Raw genomic sequence first — 8331 nt, 5'->3', positions numbered from 1 at the left:
TGCAGGCACTTGAAGGGCCGGTCGCCCGTGTGCACGCGCCGGTGCATGGCCAGGTCGGCCGGCTGCCGGAAGTCCTTGCCACATTTGTCGCAGCGGTACGGCTTCACGCCCTCGTGCGCGCGCTGGTGGCGCCTGAAGCTGGATGGGTCGGAGAACATGCGGCCGCAGCGCGGGCACAGGAAGGGCTTCTCCCCGGAGTGTGTGCGCTCGTGGCTCTGGTAGGAGCTGAGCTGCGTGAAGCCCTTGCCGCAGGCCGGGCAGCGGTAGGGTTTCTGTGCCGCGTGGATGCGCTGGTGGCAGGTGAGAGATGACGAGCGGGAGAAGCTCTTCCCGCACTCGGAGCAGAGGAAGGGCCTCTCCCCAGTGTGGGACCTGTGGGGCAGAGAGGGCGGGCGTGAAGGCGACGGCTCCTGGGCCGGATCCCCGAAGAAGCCTCCAGGTAGGACCTCCACGCACATCTCAGCTGCGCGGGCTGGGGTGCACCCACACCTGGCTCCCCGAGACCAAACGCTGCCAGGGGCTCCAACCCCGGGGGCCTCCCCGCACCCACCCACTCGCAGCCATAGGGCCGCAGGCCTGCGTGCGTGCGCCGGTGCTTTCGGAACACCGAGGGATCTGCGAAGCTCTTGCCGCAGTCGGTGCAGGCATAGGGCCGCTCCCCGGTGTGGCCACGCTGGTGGATCTTGAGTTTGGAGAGCGCGCCGTAGGCCTTGGGGCAGTGCGTGCACCGGAAGGGCAGCTCGCCAGCGTGCGAGGCCAAGTGCACGCGCAGGCACACGGGCTGCATGAAGCGGCGACCGCACTCCGGGCACGGGAAGGGCTTCTCGCCTGTGTGGCTGCGCCCGTGGCTGCGAAGCTCGGGTGCCGTCTTGTAGGCCTTGGGGCACAGTGAGCACGCATAGGGCCGAGGCTTCGCCGCTGAGCCGGACCCTTTGTCCCCACTGGCTTCTTCTCCCTTGGCTTCAGTGTCCTGCGTTGGCTTCACCTCTGCCACCTCCTCACGGTCTGTGGAAACATGCGTGGCAGCGTGGCGCGCGGCCCTGGGAGCGTTTGGAAATGTCTTGGTACAGGACAGGCACTTATAGCGGCGGCCACATCGCTTGTATCCAGGGGTTGGGGAACCGGCCTCGGTGGCCTCCACCTCCATGGCCTTGGTGGGTGGGGCGTCTCTGCAAGACAATCAAAGTTAGGCCAAAGCCAAATCCCTTTGCTAGTCTTCAAGGCCTCTGTCCTCAACAAAGGCCTCTCAGGGCCCCAGACAGAAGCTATCTCATCGGTGTTTCCCACCTGGCTTGTTCAGCACAAATCAGGGGACTCCCGTAATTTCCCTGCCAACCATTCTCAGCTCTGATACTCTTAAATTTCCTCTATGTTCTGCTCACTAAGTGAAGAGTGAACCGGGTGAGGAGTCCAAGGGGCTAAGAGAAGGACAGCATTACAAAAGGTCTCCCTGTACTTCTCTCCCCAACCTCTGTGCTTTTCCAATTCTATAGCATCCCCTGAACGCCTCGGTTCCATCTGTTTCGCCATCCTCCCCCTCAGCTCAGAGAACACGGACTTGTAAAATGCTGGGCCATGTGCAAGGTGACAGAGGCAGAGGGTAACCAGCTGTGGGCCTGGCCCAATCTTTGGATGCCCAGGGCAGACAGGCCTAAGTGCAGAAGATGGCTACATGGAGTGGTTGGCACTGTGTGGCAGTGATAAGCCCCTCATGTGTTATGTGCTGGTTGGTCCACTCTCAGAGATGCAACTGTTCAGAGTTTGGGCCTTGCACAGTTTAAGGGACTCCAATCCAGGCAGGAATCCCTAGTCCACCCTCTGCTTTGCAATCTCTGTCGGGCTCCTGCTCCTACAACTCTGGTAGTAGGGAGCTCACACTCTCTCAGCCTGAGCTACAGCTAGCAGCCAGAGGCCTCTGATCTAGTGAGGCCTCCTGGGACACAAGCACTAGTTGCGGTCCCTACTTTCCAAAGCTCAAACACTGTCTACCCAGCTGCTCCTAGGATCATGACTGGGAGGAAATAGGATTAACAGCTGCATTAGCCTTAGCAGCAGCTCATCCTCCCAGGGGATGAAGAAAAGAGGATTACAGCAGATCCATTTAAGGACAGAGCAGCAGCTGCTGTTTAGGGGAGCAAGCTGGGAGTCGGGAGAAGAGCTAGGTGCACCAGAGGCTAGGAGGCCAGCACTCTTCTGCCAGCCCTTTGGATAACTTCTGTGAGGCCTCAGAGAAATCAGTAGTTGTTTCAGGTCTGTTTTGTCTGTGCGTCAGCTTGGTGGTGGGAGGTTTCTAAATCAGACAGAGCTGAGACAGGAGGATGCTGAGGGAAATGCAGATCCAGGCTTGGGGCCCTTTATACAAGGATAGGGTACAACTTACCTAGTGGGCCCAGGAGCCCCTCCAGTGAGTGGCAAAGGCTTCAAGCCAGCACTCTCTTGCCTGCAGTCCTCAGTCCTACCATAGTCCAGCTCCTCACCCCATGCAGCCAGAGTCCTCTCCATAAAGTACCACGTGATGCTCCCATCCCCTGTTCATGAACTTTCCAGGGCTTCCAGCCTACTATTCAAGTTCTCAGATTCTTTCTGGTCATTCCAAATCCTACCAATGCTTCATTTGAGCCCCACTTCCCCTAGGCTCTTCCTCGCATCCTCTTTATGTGTTTTGGCCCCAATCTCACATAACTCCATTTTGCCCTCAACTTGGTCATTTCACTTTCCCACTAAATCCTGGGGCTTGAAGCTGAATTAAAGGGCTTGAGTTTCAACAGTATGAATTCCTCTTACAATTCCTAAGGGATCCATCCCTATATCTCTGGATGAGAGACTCTCTCCTACCAGGCTATCTCTGGACAGTCTGCTTGATGAACTTTCTCCTTATGAAAATTAATGGTAGCAGGCTGGGGTTACAGATTAGTGGCAGACTGTTTGCCTAACACAAGTGAGTTCCTAGCCCAATATGAAGGAGGGAAGGAAAAGAAAAAAGGATAGATCACTTTTACTAAGCACTTATGAAATTCCAGGTTGTATTCTATGCTCTGTATGTGCACTGACTCACTTACCCTTCATGTCAGCATCATGAGAAAAGTTCTTTTCATAGATAAAAGAACTGAGGTCCAGAACAACAGTACAGCACTGTGGTTAAATGCATAGCCTTTGAAGTGAGAATGCCCAGGTTCAAATCTTGCCTCCATCACTCTCCAGCTGATGTAAACTTGTGCAATTTATTGTATGTCTTAGGACCTTAGTTTTCTCATCTGAAAAATGAAGGTAAAAATAGTACTTACCTCAGAGGGTTGGGTGAGGTTTGAATGAGACAAGAATAATTACTGCCCTTAATTATTGAGTCTTTTCAGAGCCAGAACTTTACAGAACATGCACCCTCGTTAATTCTCTTGCTTCCTCAGATAGGAGTTACAGCCCCCATTTAAAAGATGAATAAACTGAAGTTCCAAGAGTAACAAGACTTGCCCTGTCAAACAGGTTGGACTTGAAATCAGGTGTTTCAGCTTGTTCTAAGTAGCTGGGTCCTTGCTCAGTGGAATGAGACCTCCCAAGCTTTTTCCTGCCAGGGCCAGCCCCATGGTGACCAGAACCTTGAGCTCAGGTTGTATCTGTATCTTCTCTTATCTCCACAGAACTGCCTTGAGATCAAAACCAGCACCATTACATTTCAGGAGACTGGGCCTGCTGGTTCTGAGCTTGGTCCCTATTCTGGCCCTTGACAGGCCTCAGTCTTATACTTATCTGTGAAACAGAAACTAGATTGCTAGAGGAATAAAACCTTGCTAAGGAGCTTCCCAGGGAAATGGTAAGGAGCACCTGGTTGGTCCCAGCAGGCAACCAACTCCATAGAGTGGAGGGCCAGGTAAACTAGGCCTGTCTAAATCTACTATTAAATCCTTACTTTGCTGAGGAGTCTTCCTAGGGTGATATTTCTCCAAGTGAAGTCTTTAAGTCTCCCATATCACAATAATCATCTAGGGAGCTTGAGGCAGGACACAGGCATCTGTATTTCAAACAGTTTCTGGATCATTCTACCCAACACTTAAGAATCAAATAGGCCGGGGATTTAGCTCAGTGGTTCCACTGACTGCCTCACAAGTGCAAGGACCTGAGTTCGATTTCCAGTACCCCCCACCAAAAAAAGCATACTGACCCAAGTTCGATCCCTACCAAAAAAACAAACAAAAAATCAAGCCGGGTGTGGTGATGCATGCCTACAATCCCAGCATTTGGGAGGCTGAGGCAGGAGGATTGCTGTGAGTTCAAGACCAACCTGGGCTACATAGTGAGTTCCAGGTCAGTCTCAAGTATATAGTGAGACCCTGTCTCAAAAAAAAGAGAATCAAATACATGTATAAGTAGCTGGGTATGTTGGTGCATGCTCTAGGAGGCTGAGACAGGAAGATCACTGTAGTTTGAGATTAGCCTGGCCTACAAAGCAAGACCCTGTCTCAAAAAAAAAAAAAAAAAAAAAAAACTTGGGCTGGCCCATGGGGGGAGGGGGTGGGGAGAATATTTAAGAAAAAAAAAACCCCAAAATAAAAATAGAATTGGCCGGGCATGGTGGCACGTGCCTGTAATCCAAGCACTCAGGAGGCTGAGGCAGGAGCATTGTTATGAGTCTGAGGCTAGACTGAGCTACATAGTGAGCTGAAGGCCAGCCTGAATTACACAGTGACAACTTGTCTCAAAAACAAAACAAAGCAAAAAGTCCAAGACACATCCTTCAGTTTTCACATGCTCCTAGGAGCAAATTATTTTTAGTACATCTGTTTTCAGATGTGGAGATTAAGCTCCCACAAGGGAAACAATATATACAAGGACACAGCTAGTCAAGGAGGCCAGATTAAAACTCAAGTGTTCAGGGGCCAGGGATTTAGCTCAGTGGTTCTGCTGCCTGCCTCACAAGCACAAGGAACCAAGTTCAATCCTCAGTACCAAAAACAAAAACAACAAAAGACCTCAAATCTTCAGGTCCCTGGGCTGGACTCTTTCTCTACCAGTTTTTATTCTCTTGAGGGTCTTTTTGTTTTTTGGGTTTTTTTTTTTTTTTTTGGCCAAATCTTAACACTATTCTCAGAACAAAGACCAGTATCTCTAGGTTTGACATACTCAGGCCCCCTTTCTTCATTAAAAAGCTTGATTCCTTCCTGCCTTAGGGTGTTTGCACTAGCAGTTCCTCTGCCACAACCACTATTCCCCTAGGACCTTTGTGTAGCTGTTCCTGAATTCTTTTTTTGTCTCAATTAAATGCCACTTCCTTAAAGGTTTTCTTGACTACCTTTCTTAATGCTATTTGCATTCCTGATAATCATTCTTTCCCCTCTTAAATTTTGTTTTATACCAGGAATTGAACTCAGGGCCTCATGCTTACCAGGCAGGCACTGTGCCACTGAGCTATATATCTCTAGCCCTTAAAAATCTTTATGGTGTCATCTGGATCAAACATTCCTTGTAAGTTTATTGTGGGTCAGGTGTCATTCCAAGCATTTTATGCTTATTATTCATGCTAATCTTTACCCCCCACCACCAGTACTGGGAATCATACTCAGGACCTTGCACTTGCCAGGCAGGCACAGCACCACTGAGCTATATCCCTAGCCCTCATGCTAATCTTGAAAATGCTTAGTTTATTATGGACTGAATGTTTGTATTCTCCCCAAATTCATGTATCAAGCCCCAATTCCTATCGTGATTGAATTTGTAGCCATGCCTCTGCAGAAGTAGTCAAAAGTTAAATAAGGTCAAAAGCCTATGCCATAAACCCAGCACTCTGGAAGCTGAGGCAGGAGGATTGCTGTGAGTTCAAAGCCAGCCTGGGATGCATAGTGAGCTCAAGTCCAGTCTGAATTACAGAAAGAAAAAAAAAAGGTCTAGGGCTCTGGTCTAGTAAAATTAGTGTTGTAAGAAGGGATAAATAGAAGTGGGGATTTAGTTCAGTGGTTCTGCTGCCTTCCTTGAAAGTGCAAGGACCCTAGTTCGATCCCCCATACCAAAAAAAAAAAAAAAAAAAAAAAAAAAAAAAAAAAAAAAAAAAAAAAAAAAAAAAAAAATAGAGAAGCAAAGTAACTAGTAACAGCAGCCAGTATTCAAAACCAGCTGGCCAGACTCGCAAATGTCTGTTCTCTTCTGAATATTGCTTTTTTTTGGGGGGGTTTTTTGAGACAGTGTCTCACTATGTATTTGAGACTGACCTGGAACTCACTATGTAGCCCAGGCTGGTCTGGAATTTACAGTGATCCTCCTGCCTCAGCCTCCTGAGTGTGAGTGCTGGGATTACAGGCGTGCGCTACCACACCCGGCTGAGTATTGCTTTGCTAGCACTTATACATCTTATGTTCTGGTTGTTAACCCATTTATGCTGCAGATTAAAATTTTTTGAATTTTTGCATGAAATTTATTTATATTATCTAGAAAAATGCAAGGAACAAGAATTTGAAGAGAATACATTTCATTGTGTTCCACTGCTGTCGGGAGCCATTGTACATAATTTTTTGAAACTCATTTTACAATTAAATTATGATTAGGGCTGTCTGAGGCCTCAATGGTCCCATGATGCTGTGATGCTGAAGGGCAGGATTACATAATCTGAAGACATCCTGGTTCTTAGAGAACCAAGTAGTAATACAAAAAGAGAAAGGTTTCACCTGGGGAGGGACAAATTCCTTATTAGCTTAACTCATCCCACCCACTGTTGTAAGAAGTCTTTGATCATCTCACTGTCCTCATCAACATAAACTCCTCATAGACCTAAACTCCTTATCAGGATTATGGCCACCCTCTGATACCCCTAAGAACCCAATAAACAGTGGCAAGCTCCATCCAGCCCCCCCCCATGTGCTTTGTCACTATCGAAGTCTCTATTGTCTTTTTTTCTTTAACCCTTGCAGTGCCCCTTTCTAGGCAGTTGGAGGACTGATTGACCTCCCAATACATCGTTATGGGTGTTCAAAAACTGAATCATTAGGCACTGAAGGGTTCCTCCAACACTGGATGTCCAGGTTGAAGAGCCCAGAAACTTGACTATGTGTATCCTCTATACCTACAGCTGTTTGGCCACCTGAGGCAAACAGCAAGAATTAACTTCAGATAAAATTCAAATTAGTAGCCGGGCGTGGTGGCACATGCCTGTAATCCCAGCACTCAGGAATCTGAGGCAGGAGGATCGCTTGAGTTCGAGACCAGCCTGGGCTACATAGTGAGTTTCAGGTCATTCTCAACTACACAGTGAGACCCTGTCTCAAAAAAACAAAAAACAAAACAAAATAAAATTCAAATTAGTCTTAATTTGCCTCTCCCAAAGGAGTTTGTGAAAAACAGGCAACTGCTATTTATGAACTGAATTTGTACTCCTTTCCCAGTTCACAAGGTCCAAATAACACTTCAGTTATTCTACGCTGTGTTCACTATTGTGATGAAATCGTGTCTTTGCCTCACTCCTCACCTAGTAGGGGATGAAGTTCTGCTGTTTATATGCAGATATTCAGTTCCCCAAAATCTTTGGCTAAGGACCTGGGAGCAAGGCTGAGGTGAAAAGGTGACACCTAATACTCCCCCTCACTAAACAAGTAGTCATCACATAAACTTCACAGGCCATAGTGATCTGGAGAATTGATAAAACTATACAGAGGTGAATACTAATCATATTCTCCGCCTAAAACCTGGTCTTTTTCAGCCTCAGCTTCGGCAATCTCCTCATCTGGTCAGCGAGCTAAACTCCGGCCCAAATACTCAAATTTGGACACCTCTATATGCCATGCCCTCTGCCTACAAGCCTTTGCTTGCCTTTTTGCAAGAGAAAACTCTTCTGCATCCTTCGAATACTCCATACTTAAATGAAAAGGGTCAAAATGCGACATGTACACATACCAATAAGATGGGGGAGTACTTAATGGGCAGTAGAGGTAAGGGGTCCACAGTGCTCTAGGCCTCAGTGTCTTCAGTGAAATGGGGTCCCTGAGGCACATGGGAGACTGAAGGGTGTCGGGGCCTAACAGGCGCTCTGAGGAGGGGCCAAGGGCTGCAAAAGTCCCTTTCCTCTCTGCCACCGTGTGGGTGTAGATGCTCTGGACAGACAGGCAGGGCCCTAGGAGGACTCGTTTTGGGAATAAACCCTAGGAAAACGTGGCCTCGGCGAACGAGGTAAGAGTGAAAGAATGAGGGAATGAAAAATGAATGAACGGAGGCACCAAAGCCGGACAAAGGCTCTGCAAGATGGCGTTCTTTAGGACCGCAGGAGGGGCGGCAGGGCCTCGGCCGGGGAGGGGGCCTCTGGCGCCGGGGTCCTCGCAGGGCCGGTCGCACCTCGGAAACAAAAGCCCTCAACAT

At 48.5% G+C, this 8331-nt stretch overlaps 1 protein-coding gene across 1 annotated transcript in view; it reads right to left on the bottom strand.

The window, feature by feature from the left end:
* Nucleotides 1-8331, bottom strand: part of Znf668 (zinc finger protein 668) — a 10271-nt gene that overhangs the window by 1450 nt on the left and 490 nt on the right. Inside the window, exons 2-4 of the mRNA XM_010617472.3 lie at nt 3060-3254; nt 545-1169; nt 4-407 (exon numbers count right to left, since the gene is read on the bottom strand). Of these exons, the coding sequence (XP_010615774.1) occupies nt 4-407; nt 545-1147 (1007 nt within the window). The 5' untranslated portion in view covers nt 1148-1169; nt 3060-3254. The remainder of the gene's footprint in view (nt 1-3; nt 408-544; nt 1170-3059; nt 3255-8331) is intronic.

This window comes from Fukomys damarensis, unplaced genomic scaffold (assembly GCF_012274545.1).
Source record: "Fukomys damarensis isolate Sample0158 unplaced genomic scaffold, DMR_v1.0_HiC HiC_scaffold_34, whole genome shotgun sequence".
Lineage (NCBI taxonomy): Eukaryota > Metazoa > Chordata > Mammalia > Rodentia > Bathyergidae > Fukomys > Fukomys damarensis.
Note: the sequence above shows the minus strand (reverse complement) of the source record. Positions and strands in the feature narration are given on the sequence as shown.